This window comes from Nycticebus coucang, chromosome 3 (genome assembly GCF_027406575.1).
Source record: "Nycticebus coucang isolate mNycCou1 chromosome 3, mNycCou1.pri, whole genome shotgun sequence".
Classification (NCBI taxonomy): domain Eukaryota; kingdom Metazoa; phylum Chordata; class Mammalia; order Primates; family Lorisidae; genus Nycticebus; species Nycticebus coucang.
In genome coordinates this window covers 121,873,403-121,896,299 of record NC_069782.1, presented here as the reverse complement: position 1 = coordinate 121,896,299, position 22,897 = coordinate 121,873,403, and the positions used below count along the sequence as shown (strand labels likewise).

At 43.9% G+C, this 22,897-nt stretch overlaps 1 protein-coding gene across 4 annotated transcripts in view; it reads left to right on the top strand.

Moving 5' to 3' along the window:
* The first annotated feature begins 1,331 nt into the window (after positions 1-1,331).
* The window catches only part of IDE (insulin degrading enzyme), a 92,683-nt gene continuing 71,117 nt past the window's right edge, over positions 1,332-22,897 (top strand). For 2 of the 4 annotated variants that reach the window (XM_053582719.1, XM_053582716.1), the window contains exon 1: positions 1,332-1,503. In XM_053582719.1, coding sequence (XP_053438694.1) covers positions 1,406-1,503 — 98 coding nt within the window. In that variant the 5' untranslated portion in view covers positions 1,332-1,405. Of the gene's footprint in view, positions 1,504-14,991; positions 15,115-15,706; positions 15,786-22,897 lie in introns of those variants that run through there. The other 2 variants (XM_053582717.1, XM_053582718.1) reach the window with 2 other exon arrangements.

The window sequence follows — 22,897 nt, the reverse complement described above, 5'->3', positions numbered from 1 at the left end:
CCTAAAAGTACTTAAGCTGGGAAGTCATCATTCTTTTTTTTTTTTTTAGTGACAGAGTCTCACTTTATCGCCCCCACTAGAGTGCTGTAGCGTCACAGCTCACAGCAACCTCCAGCTCTTGGACTTAGGCAATTCTCTTGCCTCAGCCTCCCCAAGTAGCTGGGACTACAGGTGCCTGCCACAACACCTGGCTATTTTTTGTTGCAGTTTGGCAGCCCTAGTCACTGAGCCACAGGCGCTGCCGGGAAGACATCATTCCCAATCACACTCTTTCTTAAAGACCTCTGTAAAATGTATGTTATGGCTATAACTTTCCAACAACTATGAGGTTGTTCATAGATGCAAAGCACCATAAAACCTTGTAGTAAAGGCGATGGCTCACGCCTATAGCATTCTGGGAGGCCTAGACAGGAGGATTGCTTGAGTTGAGGAGTTCAAGACCAGCCTGAGCAAGAGACTCCATCTCTACGAAAAGTAGAAAAAATAGCTGGGCGTTGTGGCGGGTTCCTGTAGTCCCAGCTACTTGGGAAGCTGAGGCATGAGAATGGCTTGCATCCAAGAGTTTGAGGTTGCTGTGAGTTATGACGCCCGGCACTCTAACCCAGGGCTACAGAGTGAGATTCTGTATCAAAAAAAAAAAAAAAGTAATGACTGAAGTTGACAACAGCAGTATACTTCTACAGAGTAGTAGTTTCCACTCCGGATTTGAAGATCCACGAAAGGCCAGTCCCATCTCCACCTTCCTCTGAGGAGTTGCTAGCTTCCCCAGTTTGGAAACTCTCCTCTGGGTCCTGGCCTCCTCTGGCCGATCCCCAGGGTGAACTACCCCCACCCGAGCCAGGTGTCTGACGCGTCTGTGCCCTCGCGGCCCACGTCCCCTCCGCGGCGGTCTAGAGGGAGCCCGCGGGCCGCTCGCCCGCCGCAGATTCGTTTGAGAGGCTGCTGACATCACCGACCTTGTTTCAACATCTTCAAGACGGGAGGCCCCGGCTAATTAGGGGTACCTCGGAAAACATGGCTTCGTGTGCTCTCACCGAGTTCAAGAGCGTCGCCCTACACCTCCAGCAGCCAGACAGACCCGCCGCCCTCATAAGTGCGCCCCGGTGTGACCCAACTGAGATCCTCCCGGCCTAGGAAAGCCTGGTTGCCGGGCTCCTGGGACTCCCTAGCCACCCCAGTCCCGCCAGCCGCCAGCTCAGGCCCTGCCAGGTCAGGCCTGGGACGCCCGCCGTCCCCAACTACCCCCCACCCCCACGTCCGGCTCCAGGCAAAACCCGGAGTGGCTCCCTCTCGGCGGCTCCGGGGAGACGGAGCGGCGCGGCAGACTAAGCATGCGCAGTGCGCAGGGCCAGCTCGCAGCACAAGCAGGAAGCGTTCGTGGTGATCCCGGCGGCTGCGCTGGGGTATGCGGTACCGGCTAGTGTGGCTGCTGCACCCCGCACTGCCCCGCACCTTCCGCTGGGTCCTCAGCGCCCGCCTCCTGCCCCTGGAGCGCCTCTGTGGGTAAGCGGAGCGGAGCGTCCGGGCCCTGGGGCCCTCAGGTCACGGTGGTTTGGCGCTCGGGTTGCAAAGTGGTGATTCAGCACTTAAAGCCGCCGCCTCCGCCCCTCACGCCGCGGGTCCCGCCGGCCTGGGCCCCAGACGGCCGGGCAGAGGCTGCCCCAACGCCGGGAAGGAGCGAGGGTCCCGGCCCAGAGTGCGGGCGTCCCTCGGCTGGTGAGGGCAGACGGGAGCCGTGACCTGAGGTCACGGGGAGTGTGCCCTAAGTGCGAGGGGCGCGGGGCGCGGACGGAGTCCCCTTGGCCTGCTCCCGGGAGCCGCGCTGTGACGCGCCCCTGCCGGGGAGTCTGCCCATAAGGGGCCGGGAACCCGCGGCGGGCTCCCTTGTCACCGCGTCCAGGCATCCGGCGAGTCCTGGGAGACCGCTTCTCACCTTGCTCTCAGCCCTGTCCTTTCTTTTGGTCACTGAGTTTCCAGGACTGTGTGGAAATGCCCGCGTTGGGAATTGTAAAAGTTTGCTGCCTCCGTTTAGCTAGTAGCCGAGTGTTGTGTTTTCTTGTCGGAGAGGGATTTGGGAGCCGAAAGATACCTTGGGATTCTCCACAGCAGCTTTCTTGTTTCACACCTGAGTCAACTAAAGTTCAGAGAGATTGTGTGATTTCCCTACAGTTGGAGCGATTGTGGCAAACGCAGGATTGGGAGGCAGGGTTTTCTGCCAACCGGTGGCGTGCTCCCTCGACTTCACAGCTGCTCTGTGTAAACAAGAAATATTTAGTCTTGTACTGAACGCTAAATACCCTTTACTGTGAGTGCAGAAGAATTGGCAACGATAGACTATATTATCTTGCCCTACGTAGATGTGTTATTGGAACCCCTCCTGGGTTTAGCGATAATATTCAGGACCTACTAAGTGCAGGGCACCATGATAAACCCTCTGTGTAAGTATGTGGTCTGTCTCCCAAGGAACTTTGACCATTCCATCCAAAGTTGGAGTGGTCTGAGATGCCCTGAGAAATGAGACAGCTGAAAAAGATGTGTTGAAGAGGGTCAAAAGGTAGCTAATATGGGTGGTGTGTGCCTTAGGAGCACAGTGGGGGTTAGAGATAGAAGAGTGGGATCAGGTTGGCCTTTAAAGGAATGGCAGAAGAAGTGGAGTGTGGCCAGGGCGTGGGTGTAATCTGGCCGACGTGTTCAGGCAGTTTGTGTTGGGGGACCAGTGAGCAGATTAGTATAGTTGGAGCTTTAGAGAATTTCCCTGGGGGAATTATGAGGATACAAGTACTGTGTTACAAGGGTAGGATAGTGGGCCTTGTATTTTAGTTGGGATGTTTTCAGTGAATAGTAGATAAGGGGCCGTTAAGAGTTTTTGAACTAGACAGGGGATTATCTGATGGAACTGGTAGTTCAGGATATTAGTTTGGTGGCTGTCTGCAGGATGTAAGGGAGTGGAGGGACCTGAGGCAGAGAAACCTGTTGTGGCTTAGTTTTTTTTTTTTTTATTTTGTAGAGACAGAGTCTCACTTTGTCACCCTTGGTAGAGGGCCGTGGCGTCACACAGCTCACAGCAACCTCCAACTCCTGGGCTCAGGTGATTCTGTTGCCTCAGCCTCCCGAGTAGCTGGAACTACAGGTGCCCTCCACAATGCCCAGCTATATTTTTGTTGCAGTTTGGCCAGGGCCGGGTTTGAACCCACCACCCTTGGTATATGGGCTGGCGCCCTGCCCACAGAGCCACAGGTGCCACCCTAGTTTTTTTTTTTCAATTTTATTTATTTTTGTAGAGACAGAGTCTCACTTTATCACCCTCTGTAGAGGGCATTGGCGTCACAGCTCACAGCAAGCTCCAACTCCTGGGCCTAGGTGATCCTCCTGCCTCAGGCGCCCACCATAATGCCTGGCTATTTTTTTTTTTTTTTTTTTTTTTTTTTTTGCAGTTTTGGCCAGGGCTGGGTTGGAACAAGCCACCCTCAGTATATGGGGCCGGTGCTCTACCCACTGAGCCCTGGGTGCCGCCCTGGGCTTAGTTTTTACTGCTTGTACTATCTTGGTAGCAAAAGGCTAATGCAAATATAAATGCTAATAATGCAAATGAAGAATCTGTGAAACTTGTTCTCCATCCTTTATTTACCACTGTATCACAAAAGGCAAAGAGATCTCTGAGCTGGGAGAGAAAAGACAGGATGGTGAGGTAGGGTGTCTCCATTTGCCCTCTTTCCACTCAGGCTATTTTTGTTGTTTGTTTATAGGTTAAGTTTAGCTCCTTATTAACCCCAGCATACAGAATTAGTGACTTTTTAAAAAACCCTTAGTTTTAATAGTGTAATATAACTGAGTAATATAGTGTAATATAACTAATATAACTTTGTATATCCTAGTTGTAATTAGATTTTTCTCTTGAGATTTTTTTTCCCTCCTGTTATTCAGTTTTATTGATTAAGTCCAAGGTGTAGGTTGACTAGAATTTCAAGGTAAGGTTCTCAGAGAGGGACATTTCTGGGGGATTCAAAGCATGATAAATAATGAGATAACCTCACCCATCTAGAATGCCATGCCCTAAAAATGTTAAGGAAAGTACAGGTCTAATGCAAGTGATCAGTACATTGTTTTAAAGTACTAACATCTGAAACTACTACATATTCACATCTTAAGGAAGGTAAATCTTACTCCTATTGTGCATAGTAGGAGGGATGTGTTCACAGAGATGGCTACACTTTCCTCATGCTACTGTCTTGCTTAGATACCACCAATGGGTCTATTCTGTTTCAAGGTCAAGTCCAAACTTCTTGATCCAGCATTTAAGCATCCTGTTGGCTGGTTCTAGCATAACTTTTCAACTTGCCTTTCCTCTTCTCCAGTCAGACTTACCAGTGTATTATCTCTTACACATGACCTATTCATTCCCAATTTTGGAATGCCCTTTCCCTTTTTTTTCTTTCTATGACTACATCTTTCCTTCTGTTCAGACTTTGTCATACAGGTCAAACAGTTATTGTTCCCCTTACTGAACCTAATAATTTTGAAGAGATTTTGAAACATCCATTTGACCATTTAAGTCTTATTTTTCTTTTACTCTTCTATAGTTTTTTTTTTTTTTTTTTTTGCAGCTTTTGGTCCAGGCTGGGTTTGAACCCGCCACCTCTGGCATATGGGGCTGGCACCCTATGCGTTGAGCCACAGGTGCTGCCCTACTCTTCTATATTTTTCTTTTCTTTTTTTTCTTTCTTTCACTACAAGGTCTTGTTCTGTCACCCAGGCTGGAGTGTGGTGACATGATCATAGGTCACTGCAACCTCAAACTCCTGGGCTGGAGTGATCCTCCTATCTCAGCCTCCCAAGTAGTTGGGACCACAGGCATAGGCCACCACACTCAGCTAATTTTTCCACTTCTTATAGAGATGGGTTATAATTTTTTGTTAAATTGAAAAAAAAAAACTCTTTCCTGTCTGGGTGAGGTGGCTCATGCCTGTAATCCTAGCACTCTGGGAGGCCGAGGTGGGAGAATCCCTTGAGCGCGGGAGTTCAAGAACAACCTGAGCAAGAACAGATCCTGTCTCTATTAAAAATAGAAAAAAATAGCAGAGGATGGTGGCAGTTGCCAGTAGTTTCAGCTTACTGGGGAGGGCAAGGCAGGAGGATCCCCTGAACACAAGAATTTAAAATTGCTGTGAACTAGTTTGATGCTACGGCACTCTAGCCTGGGCAACAGAGTGAAACTATCTCCACAAAAAAATATTTTCTTTCTTTCTTTTGTTTTTAATCTTTTTTCTCTCATCTTTATTTTTCTCATGATTATACTCTTTTAATTATTTAATACTATACATGCCAGAGTATATAAGATAAAGAACAGCAAAATGTGTACCTGTGTACCCATCATCTAGTTTAGGAAGAAGAACATTTGCAGATAATCTGTTCTTGTCGCCACTGGCAATGGAATCTTTTGAAATCCAAGTCAGGTCATATCTTTACTATGCAATGCTTAAAACCTTGCAGTTCATCCTCATTTTGCTCAAAGACAGAGTCCTTATAAAGGCCAAAAACGCCTGATGAGATCTGGCCTCTCACTGCCAATCTGGTCTTGTTTCCAAAATAATCACTTCATTCCACTGCAGTGACACTGGTCTTGCTTGACTCACTCTTGTCTCAGATCATTTGCACTATTTTCTCCCTGCTTAGGCATACTCTTCTACCCGTGAGATCAGAGAGAGCTTCACAGAGAACATAGGACTTGAGCATAGGATTTTTTTAGACAAGAGTTTTGCTCTGTCTTGCTGGGTAGAGTGTAGCAGTGTCATTATAGCTCACTGCAACGTCAAATTCATGGGCTCAAGTGATCCTCCTACCTCAGCCTCCTAAGTAACTGGGACTACAGGCACGTGCTGCAATACCTAGCTTATTTTTGTATTTTTAGTAGAGACCGGGGTCTTGCTCTTGTTCAGGGTGGTCTCGAATTTCTGAGCTCAAGCAGTCCTCCCTCCTTGGCCTCCCAGAATAGGGAAGCCACACACAGCCTGAGCCAGTGTCTTTGAAGGAAATACAAAATTTGGATGAGCAGAGAAGGGGAATCAAAAGAATATTTTAGATGGAATAGTATTTATTAGGAAAGGCTTAGAAGTAGAAAAGTTCTGGAAAGTATTCTTCTTAGCAAAGTATCTCAAGAATGGAAGAAAAAGTATCCAATATCCAGTATCTCAGCCCTACTATGAAACCAATTTATAGCTTTCACAAGGAAGCTATAACCCAATTATAGCCCAAGAGGAAGGGGAAAGGGGAGAGGGAGGGGAGGAGAGGGGAGAGGCTGGGTGGAGGGAGGGTAATTGGTGGGACCACACCTATGGTGTATCTTACAAGGGTACATGTGGAATTTACTAAGTGTAGAATATAAATGTCTTAACACAATAACTAAGAAAATGTGGTGAAGGCTATGTTAACCAGTGTGATGAAAATATTTCAAATTGTATATAAAACCAGCACATTGTACTCCATGATTGCATTAATGTACACAGCTATGATTTAATAATAAAAAAGTAGAAAAATTCACTTATTAAAAAAAAAATTCACTTATTATCAAAGGACAGTGAGAATTTATCGTATAGGAAGTGCAGGGCCTGAGATACTTTTTGATAGAGTGACACGCAATTTGGCTGTTTCTTAAAGCACAGTTTGAGACGCAGGCAGAGATTTATGAAGGACAAAGTAGTAGTGCAAATGAGAGGGAAAGGGGAGTGCCTGCAGGAGACATGTGACAAAAGATTCAACAGGCTTTAGTTACTGATTGAATATAGGGGGGTTGGAGGAGTCAAAAAAGGCTAAGGTCTTGAGCCTGAGTGACTTTGAGATTACTGCTGAGATGACCCTAAACAAGGAGGAGCCCTGAAAGTAGAGACACTCCTGTGGGGAAATTCAGCTTGCAGGCTGTGGGAAGTTCAGCCAGGTGAGATGTTTGTCCTGTCTGGCAGGTGGCTGATTTTCCAAAGGCATACCAAAATAACAGGTTGGTTGGGTGCAGCAGTGAGGCATAGTGGCACAGTTCTGTAGGCACTTAGGGCTGGCTGTTACCCTCAGGAAGTCTTCTAACTTCCCAAGGGTAGAGGACAAGGACGGAGCAGTCCTTAAGCACCCAGAATAAGAATGAATTGATTCTCAGTTAAAATATGAGAATCAGGATGATGAATACTGAGGTGCTGCTGGGGTTTCTTAAATTTTCTCTGCTTGGGGATGGGAAGTGGATCCAGAGCCTAGAACAAGATTGACCTATGATGGAGTCTTGAGCAGATTCAGCTGTAATGCTCTTGCTGCTCCTTACAAAATTAACTGTAAAAGGTTTGTAGCAAATATTTATTGAATGCCTATTGTATGTTATGATTTGTAATAGGATCTTTCTATAGGTTATCATGCTTTTAAGCCACCAAAAATTCTGTGAGAAAATGTTATCCTTTCCCCCCCCCCCCAAGATAAGGAAATTAAGGCTTAAAGAGGTTAACTTGCTCAAGGATACACAGGTAGTAAGTGGCTTAGCCAGATGTGAAATCAGCTGGGCTCATTCAAGAACCTCAAGTCCATTATATTATCTACCTCCTTAGAGGTAGTTTGGCATCTCCAGTAGAGATGGAGAAGTCAGAACAGGGAGATAGTTTTGGAAAGAAAATACATGGTAGATAGTGGTTGTTGGTACTGCATATTGAGTCTGAAGTGATTGGTGGATAGCTGAAGGAAATTTGCAGCAAGCATTTGAAAAATGACTGGTGGCTGGTGCAGTGGCTCACACCTGTAATCCTGCCATTCTTGGAGGCAGAGGTAGGAGTATGCTTGAGGTTAGGAGTTTGAGACCAGTCTGAGCAAAGTGAGGCTCCATCTCTACTAAAAATAGAAAAAATAGCTGGCATGGTGGTATACATTGGTAGTCCCAGAGGCTGAGGCAGGAGGATTGCTTGAGCCCAGGAGTTTGAGATTGCAGTGGGCTAGGCTTAACCCATGGCATTCTAGCCTGGGAGACGGAGTGACATTCTGTTAAAAAAACAAAAAAGAAAAGAAAAGAAAGAAATGAGGGGAACTTGGTAAAAAGATCTAAACTGATTTCTAGATCTGAGTATAGAATCAAAGACATAGACATGGATGGATATTTGGAAAACATCTACGTACAGTAGTAGGAGCCCCCAACCCTGAGGATTGCTGACATTTAGGGATAAGGGGGAAACAGAGAGATTGGGAGTGAGAGAGGCAGAAGATAATATCAGAAGCAAAATGGCCAGAGATGTTCAGCCAGAGGGGTTTTGAGGAGAATAGAATCTTGAGAAAAGACCAAAGTCTAGTGCAACTCTGCAAATAAAGTGAAGGGGACGAAATCCAAATTTCATGGATCCCTGTAGAGTGATTTTTGAAAAATGAAGTATTGAATTTGGAGAAACCGGCTCGAGCGCCTGTGGCTCAAGCGGCTAAGGCAGCAGCCACATACACCTGAGCTGGTGGGTTGAAATCCAGCCAAACAACAATGATGGCTGCAAACAAAAAAATAGCCAGGCGTTGTGGTGGCTGCCTGTAGTCCCAGCTACTTGGGAGGCAGAGGCAGGAGAATCGCTTGAGCCCAGGAGTTAGAGGTTGCTGTGAGCTGTAATGCCACAGCACTCTACCCAGGGTGACAGCTTGAGGCTCTGTCTCAAAAAAAAAAAAAGAATTTGAAGAAATCAGATTGTAGCTGGGGAAGAGCTGGCTTAAGATCAGCACTTGGGGAGGCCAAGGCAGTTGGATTGCTTGAGCTCAGTAGACTGAGACCAGTCTGAGTAAGAGCGAGACTCCGAGACTCCGGCTCTACTGAAAATAGAAAAAACAGCCGGGCATAGTGGTAGGTGCCCATAGTCTCAGCTACTGGGGAGGCTAAGGCAGGAAAATCCCTTGAACCCAGGAATTTGAGGTTGCTGTGAATTAGGCTTATGCTACAGCACTCTACTCTAGGCAACAGACTCTCAAAAAGTTGTCAAGGAAAAAAAAAAAAATGGGAGGTGCCTGTGGCTCAAAGGAGTAGGGTGCCAGCCCCGTATACTGGAGGTGAAGGGTTCAAACCCAGCCCCAGCCAAAAAAAAAAAAAAAAAGTTGCCAAGGTAGGTTTTGATTTAGAAGAAGTTGCTTGTAAAGATTTAGAAAAGATGAGTGACCCTTCTTACTGTGGGTCTCAGTTTCCTTAATTGGAGAAAGAATCTTTCTAGTTTTTTTTTTTTTTTTTCTTTTTTTGAGACAGAGTCTCCCTATATCGCCCTTGGTAGATTGCCATGGTGTCACAGCTCACAGCAACCTCAAACTCTTGGGCTTAAGTGATTCTCTTGCCTCAGCCTCCCAAGTAGCTGGAAATACAAGTGTCAGCCACAATGCCTGAGTATTTTTTTGTTGCAATTGTTTAGCTGGCCTGGGCTGGGTTTGAACCAGCCAGCCTCTGTGTATGTGGCCAGCTCCCCACTCACTGAGCTATGGGAGCCAAGCCAAGGATCTTTCTAGTTCTAAGTTCTGCTGTTTTCCTCAATGTTTTTGCACCAACAGCATCTTTTACATGTGCTGGATTTTTACAAATGCTATCAAGGTCCAGTGGGGAGTGTGGGTCCCAATTCGATTAACATTATGACCCTTTGCCCAGCTTTACGGTAGGCCACTCATTATCGATTAACTTTATGATCCTTTGCCCAACTTTACAGTAGGCCACTTATCTTAGGATGTATGGAATTATATTGGACCCAGGATTTCTGAAGGAGCAAGGGTCCCTTCTAATGGTATCCCTGGCACATTGCACAGTACTTGGCACATGGGAGGGGTTCAGTAAGTATTTCTTGGATGAATTTGTCCATGGCTATGGGCTTCTGGAGGTAAAGAGCCTTAGTCATAAACATGATTCTATTTTTTTTTTTTTTATTGTTGGGGATTCACTGAGGGTACAATAAGCCAGGTTACACTGATTGCATTTGTTAGGTAAAGTCCCTCTTGCAATCATGTCTTGGCCCCAGAAGGTGTGGCACACACCAAGGCAACATGATTCAATTTTTGTTTATGATTTGCCATTTCTGTATTCTAAATGTCAGTGTGCCAGTATCTGGTATTTGAGTGTGTTTCTTTGTCTTTTAAATTGAGCCCTTCTTGTCTGGAATATCTTTCTTTCTTTTTTTTTTTTTTCAGACAGTCTCCCTCATTCACCCTGGGTTGACACAATACCTTGGCTAGTTTTTCTATTTTTAGTAGAGACAGGATCTTGCTTTTGCTCAGGCTGAGCTCAAACCACTGGTCTTGGCCTCCCAGAGTGCTAGGATTACACAGGCATGAGCCACAGTGGCTAGCCTTAGAATGTATTTCTTTTTCTTTTCTTTGAGACAGAGCCTCCAGCTGTTGCCCCTGGGTAGAGTGCCGCAGCATCACAGCTCACAGCAATCTCCACCTCCTGGGCTCAAGCGATTCTCCTGCCTCCACCTCCCAAGTAGCTGGGACTACAGGCGCCTGCCACAACACCTGGCTATTTTTTGGTTGCAGCCATCGTTGTTGTTTGGCGGGCCCAGGCTGGATTTGAACCCGCCAGCTCAGGTGTATGTGGTTGGCACCTTAGCTGCTTGAGCCACAGGCGCTGAACCAGAATGTATTACTTTTTCTTTCTTTCTTTTTTTTTTTTTTGAGATAGAGCCTCAAGCTATAGCCCTGGGTAGAGTGCCGTGAAGTCACAGATCACAGCAAACTTCAACTCCTGGACTTAAGCAATTTTCTTGCCTCAGCCTCCTGAGTAGCTGGGACTATAGGTTCCCGCCACAACGCCCGGCTATTTTTTGGTTGTAGTTGTCATTGTTTGGCAGGCCTGGGCCAGATTCAAACCAACCAGCTCTGGTGTATGTGGCTGGCACCTTAGCTGCTTAAGCTACAGGCACCACCCATGTATTTCTTATTATAAAGAAATTAGAGACCATATATGGTGGCTCATACCTGTAATCCCAACAGTTTGGGAGAGAAGAAGGATTGCTTGAGGGTAGGAGTTTGAGACTAGCCTGGATCACATAGTGAGACTCCTTCATCTCTACAAAAATTAAAAAAATTGGTCAAGTGTTGTGACATACACTTATAGTCTAGCTACCTTAGAGGCTGAGCCAGGAGACTCACTTGAGCCCCAGAACTTTGAGGTTGCAGTTAGCTGTGATTGTGTCGCTGCACTCTAGGTGACAGAGTGAGGCCCTGTGTCTTAAAAAAAATAGTGATAGAAGTATGTCTTTAAGGGTTTTTACAGTTCTGAGTTGTTTGTGGGAATTAAGTTGGTTTGAAAGGATAAGACAATGTGGTGGAAAAGAGCTTTATATATACAGAGGCTCAATTCAACTGGATTCAAGTTTGGTTTTGCCATTGGCTGGCTGTATGGTTCTGGGTGCTGGACCAGATCATCTTTTAAGTTCCCAGTAGCTCTTTGAATCTGAGACTGAACATTTTTTAAAACTCCAACCTTGGTTTGGACCTAAAAATGAATTTTGCCTTGGTGTCTAGCTATACTGTAGTTCTGAGAATAGGCAGTATTTGGTGTTTTGTTTGTTTGTTTGTTTGTTTGTTTGTTTGAGACAGAGTTGCACTAAGTCGCCCTGGGGTTGCGTGCTATGGCATCACAGCTCATAGAAACCTCAAACCCTTGGGCTCAAGGGGTTCTCTTGCCTCAGCCTGCTGAGTAGCTGAAACTATAGGCACCAGCCACAATGCCCGGCTGTTTTTAGAGTGGGATCTCTCAGGCTGGTCTCGAACTCCTGAACTCTGGCTGTCCCCACCTTGGCCTCCCAGAGTGCTAGGATTACAGGCGTGAGCCACCGGCGCCTGGCTTTACAGTCATGTTGTTAGTACAATTGAATTTTTGGCAACAGAGATTATATAATTGTTTTATGAATTGAAGGGATGTATAATAAAGAATATTTCTTTTTTTTTTGCAGTTTTTGGCCAGGGCTGGGTTTGAACCTGCCACCTCTGGCATATGGGGCCAGTGCCCTACCCCTTTGAGCCACAGGCACTGCCCCCAATAAAGTTGACATCTTATATTGATAGTTACAGTCAGTTGGTGCTCTTAACAATTTTTATTTCCCAAATAGCTCTAATTTCCTTTGTGGTATAATAACAAAGTTTCAGTAAAGATTGGTTTATGAAGAAGGTAATATTGCTTACTATGGAGCTTTTTGTCAAAAAGGATCTAAGTCTTGCAATAATGACTGGATAAAAAATATGTAGGCAGGTGTAACCCACTGCAACTGGCCTTATACTGTTTTTTTAGGTCCTGTTCCCCACAGTCAACCACATTGAAATCTTTTAGCTATTTATTTTGAAATTTATCTTAATTTTCCAAATAATATGTTATACTGTTATTTCTTTTTTTTTTTCTTTTGGACACAGAAATATTGTTCTGTAAGTACTAGCTTATGCTATTAGTAAAGGGGGGAAAAAAGTTAAAAAATCTATTTTTTTTTTTAGACAGTCTCACTTTGTCACCCTTGGTAGAGTGCTATGGCGTCACAGCTCACAGCAACCTCAAACTCTTAGGCTTTTGTTGCAGTTGTCATTGTTGTTTAGCAGGCCGGGCTGGGCTTGAACCAGCCACCCTTGGTGTATGTGGCCGGCCCCCTACTCATTGAGCTACAGGCGCTGAGCCAACATCACAAACCATTTAAAAAATTTTTTTCAGCAATTGCCTTAGTTATGAGCCAACAAACTAGTTTCTTTTCTTTCTTTTTTTTTTTTTGAGACAGAGCCTCAAGCTGTCGTGCTGGGTAGAGTGCTGTGGCATCACAGCTCACAGCAACCTCCAACTCATGGGCTCAAGCAAGTCTCCTGCCTCCGCCTCCCAAGTAGCTGGGACTACAGGCGCCTGCCACAATGCCCAGCTATTTTTTTGGCTGTAGCCATCGTCGTTGTTTGGCGGGCCCGGGCTGGATTTGAGCCTGCCAACTCAGGTGTATGTGGCTGGTGCCTTAGCTGCTTGAGCAGGCACCGACCCACAAACTAGTTTCTTTTTTTGTAGAGACAGAGTCTCACTTTATGGCCCTCAGTAGATTGCCGTGGCCTCACACAGCTCACAGCAACCTCCAACTCCTGGGCTTAAGCAATTCTCTTGCCTCAGCCTCCCAAGTAGCTGGGACTACAGGCACCCACCACAACGCCCGGCTATTTTTGGTTGCAGTTTGGCTGGGGCCGGGTTTGAACCCTCGGTATATGGGGCTGGCGCCTTACCGACTGAGCCACAGGCACCGCCTCACAAACTAGTTTCTTAAGGGAACCAACTTGTCAACAATAGGAAGTGGAAATGGAGTCCAGATTTTTTCTTTGTTAGCCCTGTTATATTGTGATGTACCCAATCCAAGTTTTTTTTTTTTTTTTTTTTTTTTTTTTTTTATGTAGAGACAGAGTCTCACTTTATGGCCCTCAGTAGAGTGCCGTGGCATCACACAGCTCACAGCAACCTCCAACTCCTGGGCTTAAGCCATTCTCTTGCCTCAGCCTCCCGAGTAGCTGGGACTACAGGCGCCCGCCACAACGCCCGGCTATTTTTTGGTTGCAGTTTGGCCGGGGCTGGGTCTGAACCCACCACCCTCGGTATATGGGGCCTGCGCCTTACTGACTGAGCCACAGGCGCCGCCCCCCAATCCAAGTTTTAAAAAGTTTGGTTTGGGCTTGTATATTTAGTAGGCATAGCTTCATGCATTTGAGTCCAGTAAGTTTATCTTTTCAAAGATTCTGTATTATACAGAAAAGTACAAAGAATAAAGTTACCTAATAGACTACTATCCGTAGGTATCCATCCTCAACATTTCTGTGAATATCTTTCCAGAAATTTATTATTTTTTATCTTTTTTAAATTTCAGATTAAATTAGGTTACAATGTTTGCATTTGCTTCTAGAAATTTATTGTCTCTGGACATAAGATAAACTTTTAACTTGGTAAAGTGGTTAAAAGCATGGTGCTTTGGTACCTAAAGACTTAGGTTTGATCCTAGCTCTTCTTTTTAATGCCTTTGTGGTTTTAACCAAATGACTTTTCTGAGGTTTAATTTCCCCATGGAAGAAAATAATGGAAATAATTCTATATAGGAGATCATTGAACATATAATACCTAAAACTGTGTATGTGCTAGGCAAGATCTGAGCATTCGGTAAGGATTTCTCCTACTGCCCTGCCTTTGCACCTCTCTAAGGCTGACCCCTTTACTTGCACTCTAGATTACTCAAGGACAAGTTTCCTGCAAATCTCTCCTTTCTCTTTCTTCTTCAGTATCAGTTTTTCCCCTCACTTCCTTTAAACTTTTTCTGGTTTAGATTCTCTTTATTGATTGATTCATATTATACATAGATAGATACACATAGATGGGAGTTGAACATGGAAAACTTTTTGTATATTAATACAACTGCCTCCTGTTTAAGTGGATAGAATTGGTTGCAATGAATGATTCTCATCCACTATTTTTAGGTGATAAAGTTAGAACTGTAAATTAGGATCTTTCATCCTTAGCACTGTTGACATTTTGGGCTACATAATTCTTTGTTGTGTGGGAGGGTGCTTTCCTGTGTATTGTAGAATGCTTAGCAGCATCCCTGGCTCCTACTCATGCCAGTAGCACACCCTTTAGTTGGGATGATTAAAAATGTCTTTAGAATTTGCCAAATGTCCCCTAAGGGGTGGGGAGGGATAGTCACCTATTGAGAATTACTGACTATAAACACTGGCTCACCTTGAGCAATTATAAAGGGATAATTATTTACCTTTTTAAGTATCATCCTATTACCAGCCTGCCCGGTGAATGATTTTGACCTCTGGAGATGACAGTATAACTGGAGTTCATGCGAGTATGTGAAGAATGCTAGTAATAACATCATTGTTATTGAGGTGGTCAATTTGCATTTTACCCCATAGGACAATAATAATGACGATTATAATAATAAGGTTAACATTTGTGGATGCCTTCTTTTACCAGGCACTGTGCCTTGGTGAGGTTTACTTTAATGTATTTTACAGGAGGAAACCTGTGAAGGCTGCCTGCGTCTGATGTAACCATAGATGCCCCTGTTAATTTAATGGACCCATGTGTACATTGCACCTGATTCTTAATTGGCAAAACTAGATGAGGCACCTTCCATGGTATGTACCTAGTCCCAGGGAGGCTGAGGTGGGAGGATTGCTTGAGTCTAGGAGTTTGAGTCCAGCCTGGGCAACATAATGAGACCCAAAGCAGAGCAAAACAACTGGATGATCCCAAATAGTCTGGTATGACCAGATCAGTCAAACAGTATCCAGAGCTGAGCACAGTGGCTGAAGCCTGTAATCCCAGTGACTTGGGAGTCTGAAATAGGAGGACTGCTTGAACCTAAGAGTTTGAGGCTGCAGTGAGCTATTGGGCCACCACACTCCAGCCTGGGCAATAGAGTGAGACCTTGCCTATTCAAAAGGAAAAAAAAAACAAAAACCCAAAACAAATAGTATCTAGGGTCTGAGCAGCAGAGAGGTCATTTGATAAAAGTGAGGGAAGATAATTACTAAATACGGTCTTGAAGTGGTCAATGGATCAGTGTGTAATGGAAGAATCATACTAAAGCCAGAGTCCATGTCAGGTTGCTGAGCTAGTATCTGAAATGGGCAGATTCTTTTCAGTCAGAACTAGGGTGTACATGAGTGAAACGAAGACCTCATAAGCCCTCAAGTGGAGATATAACCCTCTGTACAAATACAGGTTGAGCATCGCAAATCCAAAATGCTTCATAATTTCACGCTCTTTGATCATCAATTTTATGCTCAAAGGAGAAGCTCAAATGGTAAGTATAATGCAAATATTCCAAAATCTGAAAAAATACAAATCTAAAACCTTTTTTTTTTGTTTTTGTTTGAGTTTTTGTCGCCCTGGGTGGAGTGCTATGGTATCATAGCTTACAGCAACCTCAAATTCTTGGGCTTAAGCGATCTTCTTGCCTCAGGCTCCTGAGTAGCTCAGGACTACAGGTGCCCACCACAACGCCTGGCATTTTTTTCTTTTTTTAGAGACAGAGTTTTACTTTATTGCCCTCAGTAGAGTGCCGTGGGGTCACAGCTCATAGCAACCTCTAGCTCTTGGGCTTAGGCGATTCTCTTACCTCAGCCTCCTGAGTAGCTGGGACTATAGGCACCTATAACAGCGCCTGGCTGCTGTGAGCTGTGACATCACGGCACTCTACCCAGGGCAACAGCTTGAGACCCTGTCTCAAAAAAAAAAAAGGAACTACCAGTGCAGTGTTGAATAGAAATGGTAGTGGCATACTGTTCATGGGGCATTTGGGGTGTTTACATGATTTCACTATTGAATATGGGTAATTCACTGTTGAATATCTACAGTGTTTGTAGATATTCTTTTTTTTTTTTTTTTGAGACAGTATCACTCTGTTGCCCTTGCTGTGGTGTCATAGCCCACAGCAACCTCAGACTCTTGGGTTTAAGTGATTCTCTTGTCTCAGCCTCCCGAGTAGTAGGGACTACAGGCACATACCACAATGCCTGGCATTTTTTTTTTTTTCCTTTAGCAGGCCGGCTCTACGTTCAAACAGCCCTGGTACGTGTGGCTGGCGCCCTACCCACTGAGCTACGGGTGCTGCTGAGTCTCACTTTGTTGCCTTTAGTAAAGTGCTATGGTGTCATAGCTCACAGCAACCTCAAACTTGTGGGCTCAAGCAGTTCTCCTGCCTCAGCCTCCTGAGTAGCTGGGACTACAGGTGTCCACCACAACACCCAGCTATTTTTTTTTTTTTTTTGTAGAGACAGAGTCACTTTATGGCCCTCGGTAGAGTGCCGTGGCCTCACACAGCTCACAGCAACCTCCAACTCCTGGGCTTAAGTGATTCTCTTGCCTCAGCCTCCCAAGTAGCTGGAACTACAGGCGCCTGCCACAACACCCGGCTATTTTTTTGGTTGCAGTTTGGCCGGGGCCGGGTTTGAACCCGTCACCCTCAGTATATGGGGCCGGCGCCTTACCGACTGAGCCACAGGCGCCGCCCAACACCCAGCTATTTTTAGAGATGGGGGTCTCGCTCTTGCTCAGGCTGGTCTCGAACCTATGAGCTCAGGGCAATCCCCCCGCCTTGGCCTTCCAGAGTGCTAGGATTACAGGCCTGAGCCACTGTACCCAACCTCTAGATGTTCTTTTTTTTTTTTCCTACCCTGGGTAGAGTGACATAACAGCTCACAGCAACCTCCAAATCCTGGGCTCAAGTGATTCTCCTGCCTCCACCTCCCTAATAGCTGGGATTATAGACGCCTGCCACAACACCCAGCTATTTTTTGTTTGCAGCCGTCGTTGTTGTTTGGCGGGCCCGGGCTGGATTTGAACCTGCTAGCTCAGGTGTATATGGCTGGTGCCTTAGCTGCTTGAGCCACAGGCACCGAGCCTAGATGTTCTTTTTTTTTTTTTTGTAGAGACACAGTGTCACTGTACCGCCCTCAGTAGAGTGCCGTGGCGTCACACGGCTCGCAGCAACCTCTAACTCTTGGGCTTACGCGATTCTCTTGCCTCAGCCTCCCGAGCAGCTGGGACTACAGGCGCCCGCCACAACGCCCGGCTATTTCTTTGTTGCACTTTGGCCGGGACTGGGTTTGAACCCGCCACCTTCGGCATATGGGGCCAGCGCCTTACTCACTGAGCCACAGGCGCCTCCCTAGATGTTCTTTTTAAAATGAAGAAATTTCTTCCCTTTTGATTGTAGTTTGCTGATTTTTTAAAGGCATGAATGATTATTGAATTTCAATACTTCTCTGCATTTACCAAGATGATTATGATTTTTCTCCTTTTTTCCTTTTTATATGATTCGATATATATTTTTGAAAAATACACCCACAAACCCACCATATCTACTGTGGTTATTATTTTCATTTTCCTTTTCACACATAAGACAGTTCTGTACAATCTCTCTCTTTATTATACCTTTTATACATTTAATCCCACCATATATTTTCCTTTTTATAGACAGTATAAGTGAGATAATATGATTCTCAGCTCAGGGACTCCTTTGGCAGATTAGAAGCATACTTTCAGCCTCCTAAACTCCTACTGTTTTATACGGGGAGGAAGGAGTAAAAAATTGAAAATTTTCCTTGGAGCATTTATTTTGACCTAGTTTAGTTGTGTTTCCTGGTTGTTGTTCTTTGTGATTGTAAGGGAATATAAATGGAGTGAAGAAAGGATTGTCAGGGTGGTAGCCAGGAGCTGGAAGAAAGCCCTGTATTAAATACGATTTCCTTCAGCACCGCCTTCTGCTCCTCCCCTTCCCACGCTTCCTTTTTTATAGTTCCAGCTTTACCACATATCAGCTTTGTGGCTGCCCTTGGGCAAGTCATTGAACCACCAAGCTTTTGTTTCTCATCTGGGGTTGAGGATGACTATGAACAGGTACTGTGACCAGCCACTTAGAATGGAAAGATTAAATGAGCAATTTATAAAGCATATGACACTTTTTTAAAAAGGTAAGGGGAATGATTTTTAGGATTGGTTTTGTACAGTAGCATCTATCCCACATTAACTCACAGTCTGAAAACTTCATGTGGAAGAAGGGTGCTTGTGAGACACCTTTGGTCCTCAAGCTACATCTGTAAGAAACTTTCTATGTTTTTATGATTTTTTAATGTTTTTTTTCCTTTTTCTATAGTTCACTATGTGGCAAGAGGTATAAAATGGAGGTTTTATTTGTTTGTGTAAACCTTAAAAAGTTACTTTTGGAATTAACCATTGATATATGTGTACCAAAACTAAAACAAAATATGCACAAGCATTTATCTCTGAAACAATATTGCTATAGGATTCTTTTACATTACCACCACCTTAATTCATTTTAAAGGTTCATCGCTTGATCATAAACTTCTTTCTAGAGGTCTAGGACAAGGAGTTAGAACTGCTGTCATCATGGGCAGTAGTATTCACCTGACAGGATTTTATTTTATACATAACTTTACAAACTCACTTGCGTATGAAGTAAAGTATACCTGTCCCCATAACTGTAGAGCAGCACGGTTCTCAACTTGTGGGTCGCTGGCTGTGGGTTCATTTAATACAGAAACTCTATTAAAGGGCCACGGCATTAGGAAGGTTGAGAACCACTGCTGTAGAGCCACAGGTAGATGGTTCTCTGAGACGTGTTTTTAAGTTCAATTAACATTAATGAATAGTACTTGGGAATATGTAGTCTTAAGTATAGTTAGTATATTGAGACATCCTAGGTCTCATCCCAACACTACCTTGACATCTCTCTGTTTACCTCTGCCTTCTATGGGGTAACTGCTATGTTTTCTGGTGAGATTCTGATTCCAGGCATTTTCTTTCCAGGCTGCTTCTCCACACGGACCAGTGCCATAGGCCTTGACTTCCACTTATAGTTTTGAGGGTGGACGGGTGGATTCTATAAAGGGAGGCTTTGATTGGTAATTCATTATTAGGATGATCACACAGTTTTTCAGGTTTATAGGTTATTTCTAAATCTGGTCAAATTTTTATTTATTTATTTTTTTGAGACAGTCTCACTATTTCGCCCTGGGTAGAGTGCGTGGCATCACAGCTCACAGCAACCTCAAACTCTTGGGCTTAAGTGATTCTCTTGCCTCAGCCTCCCAAGTAGCTGGGACTACAGGCGCCTACCACAAAGCCCAGTTATTTTTTTGTTGCAGCTGTCATTGCTGTTTAGCTGGCCCGGGCCAGTTTTGAACCCGCCAGCCTGAGTATATGTGGCCAGTGCCCTACCCGCTAAGCTATTGTTGTTTGTTTGTTTTTTTCTTGAGACAGAGTCTCACTTTGTTACCCAGGCTAGAGTGCCACAATGTCAGTCTAGCTCACAGTAAACCTCACACTCCTGGGTTTAAGCGATCCTCGTGCCTCAGCCTCTGTAGTAGCTGGGACAACAGGTACCACCACAACACCTGGCTTATTTTTCTATTTTATTTATTTATTTATTTACTTCAGAGTCTTGTTCAGTTGCCCTGGGATTGAGTGCTGTAGTGTTATTGCTCACAGCAACCTCAAACTCTTTGAGCTCAAGTGATCCTCTTGCCTCAGCCTCCCAAGTACCTGCGAGTATAGGCACCACCACACACCCAAATTTTTCTATTTTTAGTAGAGACACCTGAATTTTTCTATTTTTAGTAGAGACAAAGTCTTGCTGTTACTCAGGCTAGTCTTGAACTCCTGAGCTCAAAAGATCCTCTGGCTTTGACCTCCCAGAGTGCTAGGATACCAGGTGTGAGCCACCTTACGTCTATCTTTAAATTTGTGAGAGGGATCTAGAGAAGGGGAGGGAGAGAAAGACAAAGTAAAACTTCTCAATCTACTGTTACATTAAAGAAACACTTTAGGCTTTGAAACACTTAAAGAGATATGAGGAAAAGGCTGTAAAAGGTCATCTAAATAAAAGATTATTTGCATAATAAAATTTGCTCTTTATATGGAATATGGAAATGACTTTATGTTTGGGGATTTGTTTTTGCAAATTAAAGTCCTGATATTTAGGACTTCACATGTCTTAAGCCATGATCTTTAAGTGGAGGTTCTGATTATAGTTCATTAACATCAGTCTACTTGTTTTTTCATGACAGTCCTCAATCTTTTTCTAATTGCTCAGGTACTCCCCTTGCCTTTTATTTGGCATGCTTCTTGCTTACCCCTCTCCCCTCCTAGACAGGGTCAGGTGCACCTCTTTCATTACTCTTATAGTGCCTACAGGGACACCTTTGTCATCACACTTAAAATACAATGACCTGTTGTCCTTTCTGATTCTGTCACTAGCCTGGATTCCTTCAGAACAAGGGCTGTGGTGTACTTATTTCTGTAGTCAACATGCGTAGTGCAGTGTCTGGACCTTAATAAGTCTCCTTAAATGTTTGTTTGGATATGGAGGCTGATACCAGACACAGGATTGGGAGTTGTGAATTTATATGGTAGGATTAAAGCTACCATATAAATGGGTAACTGATTTAAGCTCCCTGAGCTTCAGTTTCCTTGTAGGTAAGATGACTAGCCCACATACGAATCTTTTTAAAAATGTGGATTATGGCTCAATAGGTCCCTGATGGGTTCTGATATTTTGCATTTTTAACAAGCTCCAAGGGAAACCAATGCTGCCATTCTGTGAACTACAGAGGACTAGGTAATATAAAATGACTTTTGCAGCTTTTACTTCCTGAGATTATAGTCATGTTAAATTCTGAACAAAATTAGAAAGTATGTTGTAGTTATTAATCATCTCTCCCATTTATCAGAAAGCTGAAAACAGACAATTCTTGCTGCCTTATGACATTTCCCTAAAATTCAAAGTAATTTTATTGCTCCTAAAATTCTGACTTTGACAGGTTAAAAATATCAAATAAATGTTTAGAAAGTATTTGAATTAGCACTAGTTTGTCATCTAAAATGTCAGAATGCTTGCTTATTGGAGAACATTTGCAATAAATAAAATTACTGAAGGACTTATGCTAATGAGGGAGTGAGGTAGATAGACAAGTGAGTATAAATACAGAGACAGGCAATCTGTTGATGAATTCATCAGAAGAGGAGTTCCCAGTCATTTCCTTCAGTTCTCTGAAGGTAAGAATCAAACTGTGGGAAGTGTTGGTAGATATTCTATAGGTAAAGCTACTCTGCCTGTAGATTGCTGGGCATAGTTCTTGTTTGAAAATATTGCTATTGTTTCTTTAAGTTTTTACTTCCTCAAGAAAGCATTTTGATTTGGGAGCATTGCCAGCTTGGAAATTAATAGTTGTTCTTGATCCCTTGTACAAATATATAAAAGTAGCTGAATTAAGTTTTATCTGTGACTTATAGAATAAATTCATCTCTAACTCTCAGCCACACCAGGCCCAACTTGAGTGTCCAAGTAAGTTATATCCATGCCTGTGATGAACTCTGGTCGCTTATAAATGGTTCTCGCTGTTTGAGAATTCTCAATCTCTTACTATTCTGTCTATCTACATCCTACTCTCTGTTAATTTTTTTGTCTAAGAAAACTAAAATCTAGACAAGGGAAGTTGAAACCCTGGAAAAAGTCCAGAATGTAGTCTTTAGTTGAGATGGTTACCTGTATGTTAAGAGTTTTTAATCTCCTGCAGAACAAGACAGTTTATACTACTAACATGAGCTATATGTCATCTCTTTACTGCAGTTGCAGTTTGGACCCAAGTTTTGGAGCTTCATCGTCATCATTATACTTTAATCATTTGTAATCTCTGATTTCCCTAAATCAAACTAGCAGGGGCACACACCGCAGAAGGAGTTGGTTATAAACAGTGGCAGTTGAACCAAAATAGCCTTTCGCTTTTGCTCCCACCTAGTGGAATCAGTCTGTCACTGGAAGCCCGACTCCCTCCTCGCAGCAGAGCCTTGCTGAAGGGGGGAGTTCAGGCATTCTCTTTGGTGCCCCGGGAGTTCTTCCTGCAGCCTTTCAATGCTGTCCTGTTTGCTGGGGGTCTTAATGGAAGATGGATGCCTCATGGCTTATTTAGTGTTATATTGTTGCTGAGTTGGGACTCATTTTTTTTTAATGGGAATTTATATTAAACTTAAGGTTTTTGAAACAAACTGTGTACATGCTGAAGGCTGTTGCTGTAGTCCAAATAGACTGTCCCTTGGGAAATACCTTAACCAGGACTGCTATCAGAGGTGCCTGTGGCCTTCTTTGGAGTCTTAAATAGGCCATTTCCTGTCATGCTGAGAATTATTATTTATTTTTAACCACAAAACACCATTTTTTAGACTTTACACTTAGATATTTTCTTTTCTTTGCCATTGAACCTAAGTGGCTTAAGGTTAATGACGTAGAAAAGAATTAATGACTTGTCACCTCAAAATTGCTTTTGAATTTTCCAGTGGAGGCCTGATAGCCCCCAAATGTTAGTATTTTATGCTTTGTTTTTCAAGCAATTATTT